A 21,988-nucleotide genomic window follows, 5' to 3' on the forward strand; every position below is an offset into this window, starting at 1 on the left:
ATTTTCTCAAATTGTAACCAAGACGCCTTACAGCATGGAGGTTGCGTTAGGTACCGGGGCCTGTTTGCATGTTCTCCTTGAGTCTTCCCAGGTTCTCGCTTGGCACTCAGGTTTCCTCCACGGAACTGGAACTGAACTGAGTGCCTGAGATCAAGAAATCTTTGATAGAAATTGAAAAGGAAATCCACAAAAGTTTAAAGAACTTGTGTGATAACTTGGTGAAGTGAAACTTTCCAGGCCTGGATCCCTCAACTGATGAACAAGTTTCCCTTTGGGACCAAAGAATGAGTCATTTTGCAAGAATAAGAGTTAGAGTTTACATTCAGGGTCAGAGCGGAACAAAGAGTTCTTGGAAGAGTTTACAATTCAGGGTCAGAGCGGTACAAAGAGTTCTCACACATCTTCTTCCGCTTTAACACTTCCTTTAAATGTGTTCCTGTACAGGAAATCACCACTTAACCGCGGACCCGGTCGTTTACACAGGGGTCGTATGTGGTGCCCTCTTTTGTTTTCATCTTCAGTTTTCATTCCTCTGTTCTCAAAGTTTACTCCCCTGCAGGGTAACTTGCAAGTTAGTAGTACAGTCTAGTTTAGTTCTGTCAGACTCCTGCTATCATTTGCTGAATGCATTGCATTGCTTCTCTTTTGTGCAATGGAATTGTTTACTTAATTTTTGTAGGTTTACAGTAGTTTTTGTTTACTTTTGCAATTGGTTACCAGCATGTACTTCATCAGGTTGCAGTCTATCACACGTGTAATTTCAACTGTCTGAGGTGTGACACACAGAGGATAAACATAGCACTCCTCAGTGTGCTTTTCTCTCTCTTTATATAATTACCATTGCCAAGTCAAGTAACTTGAAAATGGCAGATAATTTAAAAAGAAAAAGATAATAATAATAATAATAATAATAATAATAATAATAATAATAATAATAATAATAATAATAATAATAATAATTATAATCATCATCATCATCATCATCATCATCATCATCATCATCGTCATCAATTAATTAATTTTTCATCCATCTTTTTGCAGGATCCAGAGTAAAACCTCATATCTTACTTCAGTGTTGGGATTAGACACTTGCAAATATGAAGGTAATGACATACTGCACCTATGTGTATATGTAGCTGGGATACGCCCATTATTAGTACATAATTTGCAGCTTCTGTGGAAATGTTGGCCGCGTATCAGCTCCGGTCCAATAGGTGGCGACGTGTGTTTTTGGATAGACTCGTGTTAGGGCTCCGCAGTATTTTTTTCACAGGATGCCCAAGACATTGCACGCCCTATTCGCTCGTTTATTGGCTGACTATTTGCTTACCAACGATTTGGTTGGTTCCGTTTCTACGTAACACGTACGGATTGGTTAATTCAGGAAGGTGGGTTAACGTAATTTAACACTGAGCCAATCAGACGCAAAGAGAGACGGGCAGCAGCGTTTTCCCGTTTGCTTGCAGTTTGTCATCCTTGAAATAAAATCACTGCTAGCTTTGACACCAAGTCGAGCTAGCACCCAAAACGGGACCCGAGGTGTATTTCTTTATATTTGCTTAAATCCAGCCATTCAAAGGTGGGGAACATTTCCTGGACACATTGGTTGCACTCTCTTCTCGTGTGTTGTGTATTACATTGCTGTTTTGGTTAGCTATTGAACTCGAAAGTTGACCATTCCATTTCGTTGTTTCGCGATGAATGCTAATTAGCTAGCCACTCAACATTTGAGCTATCTTAGCATCGATGTTAGCATGCGTGCTGATGTAGAGCATAAATTTTCAGTGGTTAGACTGGACGCAAGTTTCGATTTTGTTCAATAATTGTAAAGTTGGAACAATGCGCATCTTACACATCTAAACGGATGGATTTCTTTTAGCAAGGTTCCTTTCGTTACCGTTGCCTTTTTGCCAACAAGCTAACCAGCCATAGCCTGTCGGTTGCGTGCGCTGGCTTGCGGAAGCTGTAGCCAGCTTTGTTTTGCGCCCATGTTCAAAGGAAGGATTGTCAAAGCAGCCAAACCGGTCCTGGTAGGTGCGGACGACATAGCCAACCAACATGTGTGAGAAATTCTACAGAAGTGATACTAGGAGAAAAACCATAATCTGTTAAATAGTTGACGCAAATCATATTAACAAGCGTTAACCGTTTCTGTGTTTCGTTGTTTTCAGCCAAATCTGTTTTGAGAACTCTACAAGATATTTTAACCAGGCGAAATGGGAGGTAAGTAACGTAAAGTGAAGGATAGTAAGAGTTGTACCTTAACTGCCTGAAAGGGGGGTTTCCACCGAGCTTTACATTTATTATCCTCCTAAGTGGTATAGAAAAGTATTGACCGACCGTTTATTGGCATCGAACTAGTTTGTTACGCTGTATCTGCAAATGCGGCAATTGCACCAGGTGGAGCCCGCGAGATTTACCAATAATGCATCGCAACTGTTCTGGATGCCAGTAACACGAATAATTTTGTCTTAAAACAAGAAAGTTCTTTTTGTACTGGTTTCATTAACTAAATAAATTCCAGCCGCTTCGTAGCGAAGGGCACGGGGAAATCTGTAATGGTTAGTGTTGCAAGATTCTATGTAATTGCTGCACAGCTATCGGCTAGCTCTCGTGAAATACAACAGCTGCCTACAAAAGGTATGCACAATATTCAAGAGTATGATGGGGACCCACAATATCTGCAAAGAGTAGTATTTTTATTTATTTATTTTTAATAAACTTTATTCAAAAGTTTAGATCAGAGTACAACGAGAACTACGCCAAGGGCTACATAAAGAGTTCACAAAGAAAACAAAGGGGAGAGAAGTGCAGTATTTACACCTTCATGAGAGAAAAATGTTTAGATCGTCACATATGTTCAAGGTCTTAATTGCTTTTTTGTTTCTCGAAAACCTGATGGAGATCATGTATTGTCTGAACTCGCCACTGAGAGCAGAGAATGAGGGTTTTTTTCCTAGTAATTTTACAATTATTATTATTATTATTATTATTATTATTGCAAACAGTAGTATTTCGGGTGAAATGCAAATAAAGAGGCCATTTTCTGACTGACACATCTGTGTCTCATCAATGCCGCTCAGAGTGGACTATCCAAGTATTGTGACAGTATCGGTCCGGCCATCTGTAAGAGGACTTGCTGCACTGCAATCTCTTTTAAACAAGATAAAAATTCTTAAAAAAAAAAAAAAAAAAAAGGAAATAAGAAATATGATCAACTGCAGTAAACCATGTGGAGAATCAACTATTGCTTAGATTTGTTATATAGTATATTAATGGAGGGTCTTCATATGTTTAATCAATTTAATTGCTCCCCTTGACTCACACATAACACTGAGAGGCAAACCTTGGTGGATGAGTCATAATAAAATCTATTCCATGTAGTCGTAGTGTATCTATTCCATGTAGTGAATTTTAGCTGGGCATTTTGGATGGAAGAAAATACAAACTTTTAGTCCACTAGATGGGGCAAAATGCTCACTGCTGGGCTGACTCTGTGCAATTTGGTTGAAGAAGATATAGCTACAATGTATTTACAATATATATTATAAACATAATTGCATTATATTGCTAAAAAGTGTTGTGGTGTCTCCGGTGATTCTAATAACACCCTCACTTGTGTGGTAACCTCAACCATGTTGTTCTAAACTTTTCATGTTGGTGTTTCTTGTAGACCCCTCTCTACACAGAGAGTGTCCTCTTGACTGCAAGGTTTATGTTGGCAATCTGGGACACAACGGAAACAAGAATGAGTTGGAGAGAACATTCGGCTACTATGGTCCCTTGAGAAGTGTTTGGGTGGCCAGGAACCCACCGGGCTTTGCCTTTGTGGAGTTTGAAGACTCTCGAGATGCATCTGATGCTGTGAGAGAACTGGATGGAAGGTGAATCAACACTTTTCAGTTATTGCCATTATCCTGTCTTGTCCTGTGTTTTACCTGGTCTTGCATCTCTCATGTGATATCATGCCCAGGAACTTGTGTGGCATGCGGGTGCGTGTTGAGTTATCCAATGGGGAAAAACGTCAACGGAGCCGTATTCCTCCTCCATCTTGGAGCAGACGCCCGCGTGAAGACTTCAGGCGACGCAGTCCTCAGGCGAGACGCAGGTATTTACCCAGTTTACCAAATTTCCTAAGATTTACTTTTCTGTTCTATTCACAGTCTCACTTGCTGATGTTTACTTCAGAGTATGAAAACATTTGATCTCTCCCAACTAGATCTCTCCCAACTAAAGTTATTGTTATGTAAACTTGAACTAAAGTTTTATTAGTTAAGAAAAACTATTCAGTTTAAACGCCAAAACAAATTTTGATTTTCACATAGACTGTTTAAAATAAATAAAGTTTGAATGTAAATGTCATTGTAGCATCAATAATTTAGTTAGGTACATTAATTGTAAAGTGAGCGTATTGGATAAATGAATAATCAGAAACAATTCACTTTTGGGATTTAATACATTTGCATTCCACCTGTTATGATAATCAGTAAAATGAAGCAGCTTCACCACAGTGATATTGTTTTACAGAGTCAAAGGTTCCAAAAGCTCAGTTAGTGCTCACCATTTCATTTGTACTTTGTGAGGTTTAAACTTTGTTTCTCTCTGAGTTCAGTTGCCATTTATTAATAAAGCTGAACCCCGTTGCAGAGTCACCACCATGGTTCTCGCCATCTGAGTCAGTCAACTAGTCCTCTTTCAGCATCATGTGACTGCTGATCAGCGAGTCCCACTCAGCTTGACTGGTGTTGTCACATGACCACGGTGCTCCGCCAGTCATCAGGTTCCACCAACCTTATGGTTCCTGAGCATGCGGTTCCCAGCATCCTCTTCTACCTCCACCAACCTTAATCCAATCAACCGGGGCCCACTTCATTTTATCAACCAATCAGCATCGTTATTTCCTATTCTCAACACAACCTCTGCGTCAGCGGGAACAGCCTTTGGCGTACATCCCCTCTCGTCGTCCCCCAGATCCCAAAACAAGCAGGGAAAATCTGCATCTACCCCTTCCAACCAGCCAACAAGCAACTTCATATCGCCAACATTTGCACCATGTGGCAAATCTTCTGCACAATTCGACCTCCCTCACCATCAGTCTGGCCTCCTTGCGTCATTTCTATCTTCCAAATGTCCATTTTCCCCAAAATAGTAAGTTGCTTTTATCCTGCTTTTTGTAGTCTTTGTTCCTAATCTAGCTTTCAAACTTGCTTGAAAGTTTGTAAGACAGTTTCAGTTCAGAGTTGCAAAGATGTAACATTTCCAAAAGTTGTGGTAAGGTAACTTGTCATCACTTTTTCAGAAATCATTTCAAAGTATCATTGGAAGGACACAGTGTTTTGTTTTTTCTTGTGCATTTTCATGGCTCGACATTAAGATCCTGAGTAATTCAAAGCAGAAGACTGTTGATTTCTAAACGGGGCACCCGTGGCGCGTGATGCGCTTCACTCCGAGAGAATATATTTTTACAATGGAGTCCCACTTATTTTGAAATTTAGCAACCAACAAACATTTTTTGTTTTGTCTTTTAGTCTAAAGACAGCAGTTGGTGTGCTATCCGTTCTACCCAAGATGTTAGACATTTGCTTTTATCTTAGGATTTGTCTTCACATTTACCAATTCAGGAGTATTGTATTGGATCAAATAAAGCTTTGTTCTAAATTTTATTTGCAGGTAATTTTGAAATTTGATCAACAAGCAATAGAAGCTCTTTAATGTCGAGCCCTGACCCTGTTCTAAATTCTAAAACTCAGCTGCACTATTGGAGAGTTACCTTTTCATGAACTTATTTTGATGCAGCCATGGATACAAACTATCCAGTCATTAACATGCAAGGTCTACACAGAATGGTGTCTCTCTAATGATCGACAATATGTAAGATTTCATTACTGAGAAAGTGGTTAAGTTCACTCACCTAATTTTTCTTTTCACCCTTTCAACTTAATCTACGGCGTAGATCACCTAAGAGGAGGAGCCTCAGCCGCAGTTACAGCAGGTAGGCTGCCAACAACAGGTTGCACGGATCTGCCTCTTTTTTCTTTTTCTTTGTTTTTTATTTTTATTTTTTTAACTAACATTGATGAATACAATGACTTATTTTTGTGATTCTCCTGCTCATTCCAGGTCTCCATCTAGAGAAAGACGCAAGTATAGGTCTCCATCCAGAGAAAAGAATAATAAGCGTTCAAGATCCCTCTCAAGGTCCAGGAGGTAAGTGTCACACAATGGGCTTCTATGTTCAGTGCAGTAGGAGGGTGCAAATGTGTTGAACATTCATCAAGTGGATGGAGCAGGTGAACTTTGCTAGTTTTCTCTGTAGTTGCTGGTCATTCGTTTTGTTTCCTGCCCTTCCTGGTATAGAGTAGTGGTTCAAGAACCACTCCCTTATCAAGAAGTCGAGACCCAGATTTACTTCACAGCATTCTAATTTATTCCACATAAATAAATAAAAAAAATAATACAGTACAATACAGAATGTCTTCATCCAGCCATAATCATCCTATAAATTAATTGAATTGTCCTTCAAAATAAATGCCAAACATGCAACAAACGTTGCACTAATATAACATTGAGAAAGTTGAGGTTGCCAATGTGTACATCATACATACATTTAATTTGTTTTGATTTTATTGATTTTCTTTTTTCTCTAAAATTGATCAATGTTTTGTTTTTGTTTTTTTGTTTACACAGCCGTTCTCCTGCTGACAGGAAATGAGGACCTGAAACATGGGTCACCTACCCGATGTTACTATGGTTGTGGAATTTTTATAGTCATGTTTTTCTTCTTAGATTGTGTTTGACATCTTAAGGTTGGGTTTGTTGCATATTGTGAAAGAGCATTTTGTTGGATTAAAACAAAGGACCTTAAGTGTATTATCTTGTTGAATTTCTCTGTAATGCATAAAAACAATTTCTCTTAACTTGCATGTCTGGAACCGGAATACTGACTTTTACATTATCAGCCTGTTTTGTTTGGGGGTTTTTTAACTGTTGAATAAAATCTGTCATTGTTTTGTTTTTATTTTTTCCTTGTTGTTTTTATTTTATTTTTTTTAGTTGGGAGGGGGGTTGTCTCTTTGGCTAATCACAATGGGTTATTGAGCCGCCGCACCAGGCATAATATGTACCAAGACAGAAAACTGAGTACCAACAAACGTCGTAAAAATACTTCCTGCTTCTTGAAGCCTGGACATTTTTTTTTCTTAAAAGAAGGCAACTCATACTGGCTTCTGCCCTCTGCTTTGTTTCTTTGGAATCTGATAAATTGTGCTGATGCTGTTCCACAACTTCAATAAATGGTTTTCCAAGGTGACAAATTCTTTTGTGTGTCCTGTGAGTTTTCCCAGTAACTCATTTTGTTTTTTTGCAAGGACAAGGTTGACCCAATTTTGAGTTCTACATACACAGACGAAGCTTAATGAAATTCAGGAAGTGCACAGTGTTGTTGGGTTAAACTTACAAGAGCAAGCCACACAGGAAGCTCTCAGTCATAGTTGCAGCGAAATGACACCCTGACGTGTGAAATGTCAGAGCTGTGCATCCTAGAGTGACATTACACGGCAGTAAGACGACAGAGGAACCAGATTAGCGTGGTGAGTGCATTTGGTTTTCCTTCATGTGTTGACAGAAAACAAATTAAAACCCCTTTTTTTTTTACCATGCTAAAGTTTAAACCGATTAAAAGAGAATCAGGATTTGTCATATTTCTTTGCTGTTATGTGAAATTGCATGCTCAGGGAAATGGTAGTGTATTTAGGTTTTTGTTTTTAACAGTTCATGGCTGACTTTTGATTCACCATCTTGTGCTTTAGGATAGAAGAGTAGGAGTTATGTCGGCTCACAATGCAAAGAAAAAAAGAATGGGGTCCCGTCGCAAGGCAGTAAACCAAAATCAAATAGCTGAAGATAATGAGAGGCCTTTAACAGACGCGTCTGCTGCACAGTCCTGCACCTCAGGAAAAACTACTGAAGTAACAGAAGTGGTGAATTATCAAGATGGTTTGACAGAAGTGGCCCCCAATTGGCCTTCACCAGAACTCCAGAACAAAAGAAAATTTGGCTCTCGTCGAAAACAAAAAGGACTGCATGTCGGGGACTTTGCAACAGTGTTGCACAACAACGAGGATGTGGACGGAATGACTGACAGCTCTGAAATCACCGAAACAATTCAAGCATCAGTGGAAATCCAGACTCAGAATGCGCAAGAACTAAATCAAGAGTTTGAGCATGGAACTTTTCTGAGTGCTGATAGCCATTTGCTTGGACCACATCCACACTGTGATTCTTCTGAGTTTAAGGACTCCTCTGGAAGAAATTATTTAGGGACTGATGGTGAATGCTCACGCACCAACAGTGAAAATTTAACAGAGGACGATGATGAAACATCTTCTTTTCAGTCAGAGGAAATCGGGATTAGTAGTCCTGAGAAATCTGGCCTTTCACTGGGTGAGACACTTAAAGAAAATGTGCAGCCTTTTGTAATCTCAGTTGACGCTGATCTAACTGACGAGGCAAATGACAAAGACATGCCAGAAGAGCTTTCAGAAAAAGAGGGTGAGGAAAGACAAAACGAATCAGAGCTGTTAAAGCAGATGGAAAATTTTCACGGCCATCATTTTCAGAGTGAGTCACCAAAAGTAGATGACAGTTGGCCTCAGACAAATGCCGATCTCACATGCAGTGGTAAGCAAAAAGTATCTTTGCCGCCAAACGAAGAGTCACTTGAAGATGAAGGACAAAATGAACATTTGGACTTGCAAGTCGATGACAACTTGATTTCAGTGGAAGCTGTCGACAGAATCCATGTACAGCATGATCACTCAAATACAAACCATGAAATTATTCACACTATGAAAAGTATAATGTTTCAATCTGAGTTGAGCACAGATCTTTCTGCCACTATACAAGATGATATAAGTCCTGTAGACAAAGAGGTTATGCCTAAGACCGTAGATACTTTCAGTGATGTTGAAAAAGGAGACATATTGCCAAGTGAAGTAAATGTGACTCATTGTCAAGACGAAAATGTTGGACTCAGTGCAAAAGAAAGGGTTCTCTCAGAAATGGAACAGAGCAACTCTTCATCTGAGGCGAAACAGAATCCGCTGCTGCCTGTTGCTGATTACAACCACGGATTTACAGAGAACACCATGGCAAAAAACAGCAATAACGAACCCATTGCAACCGCAACAGTGTTTTCAGAGATAGAGACTGAAATGCAACAACACTCAATGGAACCCATTCTGAAAGACATGTATCCAACTTTGCCTAAAAATTCAAGTGATGAAGTCAAAAAAAGAATGCAGACAGTTATAAGTGATGATGATGCCTCAGAGCATTTCCCTACAGATTTAACAATGGATGGAACGCAAATTGACCAATCACATTTCATGGAGATGCTGGAAGAATCAAGAACTGATGTTTCTGCAAACAAAGAAGAAGAAGTGAACTGTGAAAACAAACAAGATGACCATCAAACTGAAGCTATGGCCCTTGGAGCCAATATTTTGAATGATACAAAGAACACACAGGTCGGTGGCATGGACAGAGCAGACACTGAACCAGGTGTAGTGTATAAGTCTGAAGATCAAGTAGATGATGCAACAAAATCACAAGCCTTGGATTCAGATGTTCAAGCTAATTTAGACCTGCCTCCCACACAGCTTCAGCAAATGGATTCAATCTCCAACCTTGTAGGGGGCAGAAGAAAACTTGGGTCCAGTCGCAGAAAGAAGCTAAAACCACATGGCCAAGACACTGATTTATCTCAGCAACCTGCGGAGGAAGACACTGGACATAGTGCCGACCATGAACCCCTTGAGGCAACATTGTCATTAGCGTCAGAGACTGAAGTTAGTGATCAGGGTGAAGAAATTTCACATGGTGTTACACTTGGTGACATCCCTGAACTTGATGCTTCGGATTTACTTTCAAGTGCAACATCCAATCAACAGTCTGCTGAAGTGAGACAAGGGCTCCTCAGCTTTTTTTCTGCAACAGAGGTAAAAGAACGAGAAGTAGACTCCAACTCATTTGGGCTAGATCAAAACCTACAACTGCTGGCCAGTGAGTCACAGATGAAGTCAACAGACAAAGAAGCTTCTACTGTACTGGTGATCACCACAGACAAAAGCAACCCTGAAAACCAGAGTGGTATTAAATCTAGCAGCGATCCAGCAACTCTGTCTGAGGAAGACAAGGACCATGTGAATCTACCTGTAGGCAAAGAATTTCTTTGTTCAGTTGATAGTTCTGGCAAGGTAGATGATGAGATGGAAAAGCTTCCAGTTGACGGTTCTTTTGTTCTGCAAAGCAACTCTTCCTTACAAAGTTCAAGTGTAGTTGACAGAGAAAGCATGGATCCAACTTTGGCTGAAAACCCAAGTGATCAAGTCAAAGAAAGCATGCAGACAGATATGCTTGATGATGCCTCTGAGTATTTTTCCACAGATTTAACCATGAGTGGAATGCAAATGGACCAATCACATTTTACAGACATGCTGGAAGAATTTGGTAATGTGCACTCTGGAACAGAAACACTTGGAAACGAGGATGGTGAGTTGCTGAGGAATGATCATTCTGCAAGTGCATCACCCCCAATATCTGTGAATGTCCCAATAACATCTGAGATATACAGTTCGAGGGATTTGGCAGTCACAGAATCTGGTGCTGACAACGCACTAGTTGCTTTGACAGAAGAGAATTTTCCTTTCGTCGATGGTAAAGGTGACTATCAATTAGAGGATATAAATGTGTGTGATGTCCTGTCGAAGACTAACTGTCTTGAAGCTGACTCAAAAAGATGCAGACCTAACAGTGAAAATCAGCAAGACCTTTTTGGAGGAGCAGGTGATTTTCAAGGTAAAGTGTCAGCAGGAACTTCACTGGATGACTGGGAAAAATCTCACAGTCATACTCGAGACTTGAGTTCTTCTGATCATTCAGAAAACTCTCCAATCAACTTTGATGAGGAGGGGATTAAGGCATCACATATGCATGACGTCAGCTGCTCTATTGAAAATAAGGTCAGTGACACGTGCATGCCAGAGTCAGGCTTTAAGACAAGCACTGATGTTTCTGTAAGCAAAGAGGAAGAATTGAACTGTGAAAGCAGACAAGAAGGGAATCAAACCGAAGTAAATGACTTTGGAGCTTTTCCTCAAACCAGTGAAGTGAGCAGAAGAAAACTTGGGTCCAGTCGCAAAGAAAAGCTAAAAGCACATGGCCAAGACACTGATTTATCTCAGCAACCTGCGGAAGAAGCCACTGGAAATAGTGACAACCATGAACCCCTTGAAATGACATTGACTGATGTTTCTGTAAACAAAGAAGAAGAAGTGAACTGTGAAAACAAACAAGATGACCATCAAACTGAAGCTATGGCCCTTGGAGCCAATATTTTGAATGATACAAAGAACACACAGGTCGGTGGCATGGACAGAGCAGACACTGAACCAGGTGTAGTGTATAAGTCTGAAGATCAAGTAGATGATGCAACAAAATCACAAGCCTTGGATTCAGATGTTCAAGCTAATTTAGACCTGCCTCCCACACAGCTTCAGCAAATGGATTCAATCTCCAACCTTGTAGGGGGCAGAAGAAAACTTGGGTCCAGTCGCAGAAAGAAGCTAAAACCACATGGCCAAGACACTGATTTATCTCAGCAACCTGCGGAGGAAGACACTGGACATAGTGCCGACCATGAACCCCTTGAGGCAACATTTTCATTAGCGTCAGAGACTGAAGTTAGTGATCAGGGTGAGGAAATTGCACATGGTGTTACACACGGTGACATCCCTGAACTTGATGCTTCAAATTTACTTTCAAGTGCAACATCCAATCAGCAGTCTGCTGAAGTGAGACAAGGGCTCCTCAGCATGTTTTCTGCAACAGAGGGAAAGGAACAAGAGGAATATTCTGACTTACTTGGGCAAGATCAAAACCTACAGCTACTAGCCAATGAGTCACAGATGAAATCAACAAACAAAGAAGCTTCTACTGTTCTGATGATCACCACAGACAAAAGCAAATCAGAAAACCAGAGTGGTATTAAATCTAGCAGCGATCCAGCAACTCTGTCTGAGGAAGACAAGGACCATGCAAACCTACCTGAAGGCAGAGGATTTCTTTGTTCAGTTGATAGTTATGTAAAGGTTGATGAAGATGTGGATAAGCCTCCAGTTGGTGACTCTTTGGTTCTGCAAAGCGACTCTTCCTTACAAAGTGTAGTTGATGGGGAAAGCACACATAGTGTGCCGGGAGGAGAAATACTTTTATCCGAGAATACCGTGACTGACATGGAAATTGAGGAAAGCGCAAACAAACACGATGGAGACAGAAGAGATTCAAGATATGAATCAGTGACAACAGACTCAATACAAGCAGTAGAGGCTGATTCACATCCATCATTTGAAAACTATCTGGGACAAACCATAACAATAGATCACGCTTTAGAGGAGTTTGCGAAAGAAGTTGGGATGTCAATAAGCATGCAGGGGTCTGAAGATCTAACAGAAGAAACTTCTGCACAAGAAAAAAATGAAGCACTAGATCAGTTTGGTTTTCAGGAAAACTCAAGAGAAGAACCAACTGGCAACATGCCAGAGGAGGCTCAGCAATCGACAGCAGAGGGAGCATGTAGCATCCAGCAAATTCATTTCGACAACTGTGAAAACTTGCAAACGCAAACCAAACAGAAGAGGAGAAAGATGGGCTCTACTCGCCGGGCAAATTTCAACAGGAAGCAAGAGGAAGATGACAATAACAATGAAACAAAGAGCACACAAGCTGACCCAAATGATGTTGAGGAAGTAAAAGAGGTAGACGAGCAACTTAGTAGCATAATTACTGAGGTGTCATGTAGTGAAAACACAGAAGCACCCACAAATCCTCAGAACACCAACGTTTCTGACAACAGTATACAAAGCAATACAGAAACTAATGTTTCCACTGCTGTTGTCAAGGGGGAAGTGAATTCTGTTATCCTTGTCAAGACGGACGACATAAAGAATAGCGAGAGGAATTCAGACGCTTCCATGGAGGAATTACAACCTGATGATTTGATCGGCGCAGAAACGTCTTCAACTTTAAATCCTGGACATGCCACAAACACAGATTGGAGTTTTGAGTGTGTTGATGGAGTTACACAGGGCACACAAGCTGACGAGGACAGACTAGAAAGCGTGCTGCCAGACCAACTTTTAGAGTCAGCCTCCAAATTAATAGTGGCTTCAAATCTAGAAAAGGTCAAATCTGAACTCGGAGTAGAAGACGGAGAGAATCCAAACAATTTGTTTGGAGAGGTGAAAGTGGACGAAAATCTTGAGGTGAGAAGTGGGAGTTTAAAATCTGAAGCCAAGAGGAGAAAGATGGGCTCGACGCGCAAAAGTCTGGCGTCTCGGAGAGAAGGGGAAGACTCGAGTTGCAAGCTGGTGGAGGATCGCGAGGCAACAGAAGAGGCAAAAAATGCTCAAGGTATAAACACTGGTGCTCTAAAAACTGAAGATAACGAATTGACACAACCGAAAGTTATTGTGCTGGAAACAGTGGAGCAGAGCTGCGCCAGTGAGTCTTACTCAAGACCTCAGGCCACAGCTGAGGAAGATCAACTCGCCCGCAGTTTTACCCCTCAAACAGTATCTACCTCTCCCCAACCTGATGCCATGTCTGAAACGGCTGCCGGTGGGAGAAGGAGAAAGCTGGGATCTCACCGAAAGTCACATGGGTACCAGAGGGGCCAAATCCCAGGACAGAAGGAGACTGGTGACTCACAAACGGAGGCCAGCAAGAGCAGTTTGATCAACGCCAAGGTCACCAAGGCAGCCATGGAAAAGTCACAGAGCCTTGACAAGATATCAGAGGTGAGCTGCAAAGTTGTTGTATTTTTTTATATTGAAAATTATTAGCATTAGCAAATACGTATCAGTTGCATTCTAATCACCAGTCACTTGCATTTCACGTTGCCTTGAGGATCAGTTATCACATGATCACTTCCCTTTACTTTCTTCACTAGTTCACTTATCCATGGAAAGAGCAAAATGGATTATTTACTGTTGGACAGTTCTGCGCTCTTTCACACGCTACTTCTTCTTTGCGTATTGCACTTCCCCTCGCTGGCATCTTGGTTAAGTACTTTTGCAAGAACAGCGTAACAATACAAGGAACCTAAAATGGGGAACTTAATACCAGCTTAAAGTTTCGCAAAATGAAACATATGTACATAAATACACTGATAACCCAGGCTTTTGAGTTTGTGTCACAAAGCCAAATATTCATGACAAAGTGTTGAAAGGGTTATTGTCCAAGGGAAGTTTCATGTGCGTCTGATCATTCATCTACATATGAGTCATTTTTGGTGTGATTTGCAATTAGAATGACAGTGAACCCTCCATTATTAGTATTTCTCTTGTCCTTGCAGGATGAAGGTGACAAGAAAACACCATCAGACACCACCACTGCAAGAGCAGCAGAGCAGCCAAACCTTTTGCAGTAAGTCCCACTTGAAGATCTTGTCTGTTACTATGTTCTAACAATAAGTGTCTTCAGTCTGTCATAACTACCCAGAAGTGAGAAAATTCTTTAGTGGAAGTTCCGCCCCAGCATTTAGACACAAGCATTTGGAAAGAAGCTAAACATGAAAAAAAAAAAAAAAAAAAAAAGTGACAACGTACTGGTTATTGTCAAATAACCAGAAAAAAAATAAATACAGTAGAACCTTTTGTTGTTATTTTATTTTACCTAAACCATCCCTAAGTATGATGCTAAATTTATTTTGAAACACAGATTAAGAATATTTTGTGACTAATTTTCAAGGAAGACCTTTTGTTCCCACTCGAACCTTTGTTTGGTTATCTTCTCTACAGAGGGAGGACTTCTACACAAGAAACTGCTGCTCAGCATCCTTCAACTAAAAGGCCTGGCAGTCCAGAAAGTCAAAAGATCCTTTCTCTTGGTACAAATTCCATTAGTAATGGCCAAATAAAAGCAGAGATTTGTATTTTTGTAAAAACGGGTATGTTTACGCTTTAAGATGTGTTACTGTTTTGATTTTAGCAGAACATTCCAGTGGGGAAGCTCTGCCATCAAAGCGCTATAATGTGATTCTGATCGGTGACAGCAGTGTTGGGAAAACGTCCTTCATGAAAAGAGTCGAAACTGGGATGTTTTCTTTGGATCTACCCGCTTCTGTTGGTAAGACATCCGTCTTTATATCTTTAAAAATCACATTTTGGCTTGTTAATGACGAAGAGTTGAACACACCAAATGAATCTTGTAGGAACGGATTCGTGTATCTCATCTGTGCTCGTGGATGGTAAACGTGTGGTGCTACAGCTGTGGGATACAGCAGGTCAAGAGAGGTAAAGTTTCCTTCCACAGCATGTTATGAAGACGCATGTACCAATTACCGCTTATAAACAAAGGACACGTTTGCAGGCAGCCTGTACTTGATATATGCATGTCTGATGATCGGTGTTGATGCTTTAATGAAGGATGTCCTCAACGGACATGCTTGTGTAAACAGCCAGAGGAATAAAAACGATCACATGTATGAGCCAGCACTGCCAGCAGCCTGCCTTGACTCATTGTCCAAAACTATCAAAACCGCATTAGTGTGGGTTTTGTGGGTGCAGTTTCCCAATTTTGGATAAATAAAGTACATCTATTCTATTCTATTCTATTCTATTTTGTTTAAAGGGGCACTATTATAGTCACTTCCAGACAAAAACACTCCTAGTTTGAGCTGTACAGGCCGTACAAATCAAGTGTTTCTCTCATTCAGGCTCAAGAGGCTGTTCGGTCTCTCTGCCCCTGTGACCTATCTGCTCTATCAATCACAAGGAAATGGGCTAGCGCTTAGCACAGTAACACAGAAAAAGGCAACTTGACCTTGTTCATGTTGCGTTAGTTGGCATGACAGTAAGACAAAAAAGAAATTCAGAGCTGATAATGTTGGATATGGGTATGGAAGCCCATATCCAACAATATAAGAAAAAGGAGTCTCACTCAAAATAATGACTACAATATATTAACTCACTATCAGATATTTGTTGTAATATCTCTGGATTTATTTTAGTCTTAAATCACTTTCATTTCAAGATAATGCTAATATAGCCTGTTTTAACTGGATAAACATCACTGGCTGGTCCAATGCCCCAAATCTATCTTTTGTTGACTCATTGCGAAGAGCCTCATAGTTTCACAAAAGTGCCTGAAACTGTCGTACAAACAAAAGTTATGGTGTCTCTCCTCTAAAGACTCTACTGTTATCCCATCAAAGGTTTCACAGCATCACCAGGCAGATTTTCCATAAAGCCCAGGCGTTTCTCCTGATGTACGACATCACTTCCTCTCAGAGTTTCTCGGACATCAGCTATTGGGCAAACTGCATTCAGGTACTGTTGGCGCGTCGATGTTGCTGCAGTGTTGACTGTTCCCATCACAAGTTTTCAACAAGCGTGCCAATTGAAAATGGTAACAATGTGTGTCTGCAGGAATCGGCCTCCGACAACGTGACCATTCTGATGCTTGGTAATAAAAGCGACAGTGGAACACGGCAAGTTAAAAGTCAGGATGGTGAAATTCTTGCCAAGGTATGAAGACGTTGATTAATTACGTCGATTGCACCGTGAGCTGTGCTGATCGCAGAGTGTCTCCTTTCTGATTCCACAGGAGTACAACTTTCAGTTCATGGAGTGCAGCGCTGCCACAGGCCACAATGTGACTCAGTCATTGGAGACTATGGCCAGGTAACATACTTACGTTTAACCAAGTCTGGATCATGCATTGAGCTCTGGTGTACTGCAACTGTGTGATCTTACATGTTTTTTTGTGACAATCACCCAGGGTGCTGAGTGAAAAGTGCGACACGAGGGAGGAAGCTATGCTATTACGCCAAGAGCCCCAGAAGAAAAAATCATCAGGATGTTGCTAAAAAGAAGATGAAAAAAACAAAACATTTTGTTTAGAACAATTTGACTCAATGTTGTGGATAATTCTAATTGCTTTAATTTGAACTTAAACCATATTAAGAGTTTATCTAATATTATTTTGGCTTTGACAAGCCAGTCGTGCAATATAGCAGCCATCGTGAGCATCTGTGACTCAAGCATTTTGCGAAATGGGTTCTGATTTTGTGTTCACTTAACAGTTATTTGTTTTAAATAGAAATGATATATGCACCATATTATCATAAATAATGCGTCACAATGAATACTTCACAGATATAGCTTGAAAGACTTTTTTTCTCTTCTTTTTTTTCTCAAAAGCAATGTCTCTCAGTGCTAATCTGCTCCGTCATGTCTCGTGTTTACTAAACCTGCAGAAGAAGTAAATGTTCTGACATGAATTTGTGGGAGTGGAACGTTCCATTGTATGCAGACTCACAGAGACAGTAGTGTTTCCATTGCAGCATTCTTCACTGGTATGAGAGGCTTGACAACATTGGCATTTGACAACCCCAGAGTTTGATAGATATACTTTATATGTTTTTATCTTCTCGACTTCATTGGTGTAATATTCTGCTACAATTAATTTGCACTTTAGTTTACAATTGGAACAGCTTAAAGTAATTCTACTAACTTAGTGAAAGACTTCCAACCAAAACAACGCACATAATGCTCAATCTGTATGTACCATTGTTTTTGTCATAATAAATTATAGCATTTAAGTGAGATGTGTTTAATAAGGTCAGCAAACTGCCACGGGAGCTTGTTGTAACGCTTCTCACAGGTTTGAAAGGAGGAACGTCTCAGTGTCTCTTGGCTTCACATGACAGATTATGTAACATAAAAGCAGCAAAGAACTGCATTGTGGAAGTAAGTGTAGTTTTACTTTAACCATGGTCAGACATTGCAAAACAAGTTGCAATTTTTTATATTGTGATACCCAACATGTTAATGATCACAAGGTCTTTACAAATATTCTAAAATTCAACAGTCAGAAATGTTATTTAAATGTGGGACTATTTTATTTTCTAAGAGACAGGGGTAAATGTTACACTTGTTTGACTGTTAAAATTTCTTCTTTCTGAATTTTAGATTTCACTTATTTTTGATGACTATTTCCCTGGCCACCATTTTGTTTTGAAGGTGTTGTCATTTATACTGAGCAGATAAACTCACTGGCCCGTGTATTCGGAACACATGCTAAATTACTTAAATTGCTTGCTTGACTTGCTGAAGTTAAAAGTGAAGATCAGAATTGGGAAGAAAAGGGTTTAAAGTGATGTGGTACGCTTGGTGGCGCCAGACCAGCGAGCGAGATGAATCAAGTTTTTGCCAGTAGAGGGAGCGCTTGTGCCATAAAAGTGCCCAATGTCATTCAAACGCGTTTAACTGTTTTCTTTTACAAACATTAATTACAATATTTCTTTAAAGTGATTTATTTAAAGATATACAACAATAAACTTTTCTTTCTGGTAAATAAGTTTTTACCTTCAGAACACTGGACATATAAAAAAAAGTTGGACAATTTGTTTTGGATTACAGCATGAGCCTTGTACAAGCCTGCATGTTTGTACATGAATGTGGTATTTCAAAACAACAACAGGGGAAACAAAAAGAAATCTGTCAGATTTTTCAGTTCTTACAGTCAGTATCTCTGTTCGGTAATTCTGGTTTCAGATACTGTGTCATTGCGGGTTTCATTCTGTTGACTTGCAGCTGTTGGGTTGTTTTCTTGTGACTCTAAAGCCGAATCTCTGATCTGTGTTTTGGGGTTTTTCTCCCCTTTTTTTGACGTGCGATATTGTCCGATGGCCTCCATCACGTCGGAGACCGTCCAGTGTTGCCGGGTGAGGGCGTCCTGCAGTGTGAACGGTCCATCTCTGGTCCTCCTGACTCCTTTACACATTGCCGTGCTGCGCAGCTCCAGTCCAATCTCATGCACAACTTTGCGTAGATATTTCTGAGTTTCATTCACACACTGCACCTCTAAAAGAAGTGCAAGAGAAGGGGAGATGCCATAAACTGCCAGACGCAGGACACTGAAATTGTATTTTTAAAACATGACTTCCAGTGTGTTAAACTGAAGGTCATTTTACCTAGGGTGAAGTTTGGAGGCTGGAAGTGAGTGCAACGCAGGCCTGTCAGAATAGGCACCGTTTTCCCCTCTGGACCCAGTAAACCTCGTGCTGCCATCTCATAAGCTTCCTGTGAGCTCATGTCCACATTTGAATACCTAAAAAACAAAAACAGTGTCTACATAATGTTGAATGTGCCCCTCCCAAACACACACACACACACAGAGACGCATGGTGATGATGCAAAATCATAGTCCGGTAGGTTGTGAGCAAACACAGGGCAGACATACAGTAAGGAGAAAGCTGTCAACATGCAGTCTTTCCAAAATAAATAACACCTCTGGAGAGGAATATCATAGAGCAACAGCTGAACCCTGAGTGACAAATAAATTGTGTTGTTTTTTTTTTAAGGGTTGAAACAAAAATTGAGATGAGCCCTAATTAAAACGCTTAAGTGTTATTTTAAATGGCATTGCTTTTTTCTTGAGGGCAAGTTTTTGCATTCCATACAGAACTATTCCTATGCTGGAGGAGCAACATTATTTATAGAGCGATTGACTGTCCTTTTTTTCCATAGGCTTTAACTGCCACTGAAAAATATTTCTAGTACTGTAGATCTACTGAAGAATACAGAATTGTAGCCTTCTGTCATTTCATTTCTCTTCAGCACATTTTGCGTCTGTAAATACCAAGTGTCAATACCAGCGGAACCACATTTTACTTTGTTGTTGCATCACTAACACTGAGGAACTAATAAAGAACTTCTGAGCTTGGTATTAAGTTGTTATGACGCAAAATGAAATGACAGCGACCTACATTAACAGTGCCTTCTGATTGACTCCCTGCAGCATGGCCAACACTCTTTCCAACTTGTCCAACGTGATGTGACCTGATGAACAAGATCAACTGTCAGACACAATCGGAAAACAGTGATGCTTTTTAGTCAGTGTTTAATTTAAAAATGGGTTGAAAGTAAGTTGATTGTTACAAGATCAATGATCCTACCAAAGGTGGACCTTTCCACAACTCTGCCTGTGTCAGAGAAATCCGCTGTTGCAGTCCCAAATTCACACTGCAATGTGTAATCCTACAACATAAATAACAATTGTGAATCAATTTCAACTTTAACAACATTTGCATTGGCCATGATTAGTTACCCTTGTGACTGCTGTTGTGTGGAGACCGTTTAGAGCCTTGTTTGCATTACCAACACCAAGAACTAAAGGAAAGAAAAAAAAATGAAATAAAAATAAAGGGGGTCATTACATTGATATGTGCTCAGTGGAAATACACGGAGTATTTGTGTGATCAGCTCTGAAACAATCATACCTAGAACACCAGAGGAGGACACATCAAGACGATGTCCTACTCCAATTTTAATATGCTGGAATTCAGGTCCAGTTACTGAAATAAAGTTTAATACACAATTATGAATTTAATCAAATAAATACAATTTGTTGTTATTATCGTCGGTGGAAACTTTAAAGAAAACAGTAAATAACAGTGTACCTGCCCTACCGTGAGAATTACAAGCAGACCTTTCTAACATGACTTGACTCTACTACTATATCTTTACCATTGCGTCTTGTTTGGCGTATGAATAAATGAAGTTGAAACCTTCAGTGTTTCCAACAGAGTGTTGATTATTAAATAAATCGTTGTGAATGTCAGTCAAATGAACGTGTCCCACTCATACCCAGAGGGTGTTTGGACAGCATCGGCACAGAGGAGGCCGTCAGTGTCAGGCCCGTGGCTGCTTCTGTGTCGCCGCCTGATTGCAACAAGAATCGAACTTCGTGCGGAGGCGGCTGGACTGGCGTGGCGTTGACACCTAAAAAGATACAAAATAGGTGACTACACGGACTTGCCGCCCGTCACGCCTTGAAACTTTAAAACGCAAGGCCTGTCAGGTAGATATTGCAATGTAAGATCTCTGACGGCTTGTGTTAAAGGCTTAGGTGAGACGATATCTGACCCTTCAGAAGATTGGTCTCGATGGTATCCCGGACAAGTTTCCAGTGGACGCCGGGCGGTTTGTACACACAGAACAGACCCTCCAACCTTCGGACAAGGCGTACGGCTGGAGTTGCCATTATTCTATCAAAATTAATATTCCCGGGAATATGCTATCCTTTTACATGGTGTAATAACTCGTTGTCACGCCTAAATCGTCTGCCTGATGTATGAGTTGTTTTGTTTCCCCCCCTGACTTTGCCGCACGCGTCGTTCAGCGCAAGCGCAGATGTCCGTCCGTTTGAGTTCTGACTGCAGATCGTCGAATGGCCTGACATCTACCGGACTGGATGTATATCAGCAATAGATCGTTGTTTTATACGAGATTAACCACAAAATATATATATGACGGTATAAGGAAGTGGTGAGCACTTTGTCTGTTTATAAAGGGGTGCAGTAATTTTTAAAGTATTTTGAAATGGCGGTTAAAAAGAAAGAATATGTTAGGGGGGGGGGAAAAACCCGGAAGTAGCAACAGTTATTGTCATCACCATAGATATATACAGAAGGCTAGATGTCTTATCCGCGCTGCTGGCCAATGGCATCGAACGTCCGCACTGGCGGCCATCTTGCCACAGTCACCTCGCTCCGCCTCTCTCACTCAGAACCATGTATTCTTATTGTGCATGTTATTTTAAATAGCCCTAAATTGCTCTATTTTCATCCGAATTTCGAGCGGTTTGGTTTGTTATAAAGGTTATAAGCATAGTTATGATACTGCATACTTATTAATGATTTATAACCATAGGCTTTCATGTGAAAAGAGCAAAAACACGCACACACCCATATTTAATAAAAACGTATATGCTAAACGCTAAACTAAACAAACCAGCACTAAATCGTAACATTAATCAAACAGCTCCAACAATATCTTACAGATTAAATGTGATCCTACGAGCTTTTGTTTGTGCACCCATAAGCGGCACAGAAGTTTGGCATTTTTTCAGTCACCCATTTCCT

The 21,988-nt window shown here is 40.4% G+C and overlaps 3 protein-coding genes across 6 annotated transcripts; 2 read left to right on the forward strand and 1 right to left on the reverse strand.

The window, feature by feature from the left end:
* The first annotated feature begins 1,427 nt into the window (after positions 1 to 1,427).
* srsf3a (serine and arginine rich splicing factor 3a) lies at positions 1,428 to 7,313 on the forward strand. 3 transcript variants are annotated; one of them, XM_076037434.1, is made up of 7 exons: positions 1,428 to 1,579; positions 2,172 to 2,223; positions 3,674 to 3,884; positions 3,974 to 4,108; positions 5,954 to 5,992; positions 6,121 to 6,207; positions 6,688 to 7,313. In XM_076037434.1, the coding sequence occupies exons 2-7, from the start codon at positions 2,217 to 2,219 to the stop codon at positions 6,710 to 6,712; spliced, it is 504 nt and encodes a 167-aa protein (XP_075893549.1). In that variant the 5' UTR covers positions 1,428 to 1,579; positions 2,172 to 2,216; the 3' UTR covers positions 6,713 to 7,313. The 3 variants fall into 3 exon arrangements, with proteins under 3 accessions (XP_075893549.1, XP_075893550.1, XP_075893551.1); XM_076037435.1 differs by having other exon boundaries at positions 1,466 to 1,649; XM_076037436.1 differs by lacking the exon at positions 1,428 to 1,579 and adding an exon at positions 1,796 to 2,030.
* Positions 7,314 to 11,287: 3,974 nt separating this feature from the next.
* Positions 11,288 to 18,698, forward strand: rab44 (RAB44, member RAS oncogene family). 2 transcript variants are annotated; one of them, XM_076037411.1, is made up of 9 exons: positions 11,288 to 13,856; positions 14,414 to 14,484; positions 14,859 to 14,947; positions 15,052 to 15,186; positions 15,272 to 15,353; positions 16,274 to 16,388; positions 16,488 to 16,586; positions 16,666 to 16,742; positions 16,840 to 18,698. In XM_076037411.1, the coding sequence occupies exons 1-9, from the start codon at positions 11,295 to 11,297 to the stop codon at positions 16,925 to 16,927; spliced, it is 3,318 nt and encodes a 1,105-aa protein (XP_075893526.1). In that variant the 5' UTR covers positions 11,288 to 11,294; the 3' UTR covers positions 16,928 to 18,698. The 2 variants fall into 2 exon arrangements, with proteins under 2 accessions (XP_075893526.1, XP_075893525.1); XM_076037410.1 differs by having other exon boundaries at positions 11,289 to 13,856; positions 15,049 to 15,186.
* trub2 (TruB pseudouridine (psi) synthase family member 2) lies at positions 18,361 to 21,303 on the reverse strand. The gene is made up of 8 exons (XM_076037433.1): positions 20,991 to 21,303; positions 20,712 to 20,846; positions 20,345 to 20,419; positions 20,173 to 20,234; positions 20,021 to 20,102; positions 19,832 to 19,904; positions 19,037 to 19,173; positions 18,361 to 18,926 (listed from the first exon to the last, which is right to left on the reverse strand). Exons 1-8 carry the CDS (start codon positions 21,106 to 21,108, stop codon positions 18,586 to 18,588), a joined length of 1,023 nt encoding a protein of 340 aa, XP_075893548.1. The 5' UTR covers positions 21,109 to 21,303; the 3' UTR covers positions 18,361 to 18,585.
* Positions 21,304 to 21,988: the final 685 nt, after the last annotated feature.

Source organism: Nelusetta ayraudi, unplaced genomic scaffold (genome assembly GCF_046127955.1).
Source record: "Nelusetta ayraudi isolate G7.1 ecotype Tasmania unplaced genomic scaffold, CSIRO-AGI_Nayr_v1 ptg000050l, whole genome shotgun sequence".
Taxonomy (NCBI): Eukaryota; Metazoa; Chordata; class Actinopteri; order Tetraodontiformes; family Monacanthidae; genus Nelusetta; species Nelusetta ayraudi.

Bases quoted from the DNA above. Each gene is read 5' to 3' on its own strand.
- srsf3a (XM_076037434.1), top strand. The intron at 5,993-6,120 runs GTAGGCTGCCAA...TGCTCATTCCAG, and splicing joins CTCAGCCGCAGTTACAGCAG to GTCTCCATCTAGAGAAAGAC. The intron at 6,208-6,687 runs GTAAGTGTCACA...TTGTTTACACAG, and splicing joins TCCCTCTCAAGGTCCAGGAG to CCGTTCTCCTGCTGACAGGA.
- rab44 (XM_076037410.1), top strand. From the start codon at position 11,295: ATGACATTGACTGATGTTTCTGTAAACAAAGAAGAAGAAGTGAACTGT. The intron at 15,187-15,271 runs GTAAGACATCCG...TGAATCTTGTAG, and splicing joins GGATCTACCCGCTTCTGTTG to GAACGGATTCGTGTATCTCA. The intron at 15,354-16,273 runs GTAAAGTTTCCT...ATCCCATCAAAG, and splicing joins GATACAGCAGGTCAAGAGAG to GTTTCACAGCATCACCAGGC.
- trub2 (XM_076037433.1), bottom strand. From the start codon at position 21,108: ATGGCAACTCCAGCCGTACGCCTTGTCCGAAGGTTGGAGGGTCTGTTC. The intron at 20,847-20,990 runs GTCAGATATCGT...GTATCTTTTTAG, and splicing joins CGAGACCAATCTTCTGAAGG to GTGTCAACGCCACGCCAGTC. The intron at 19,174-19,831 runs GTAGGTCGCTGT...TTTGTTTTTTAG, and splicing joins AATCAGAAGGCACTGTTAAT to GTATTCAAATGTGGACATGA.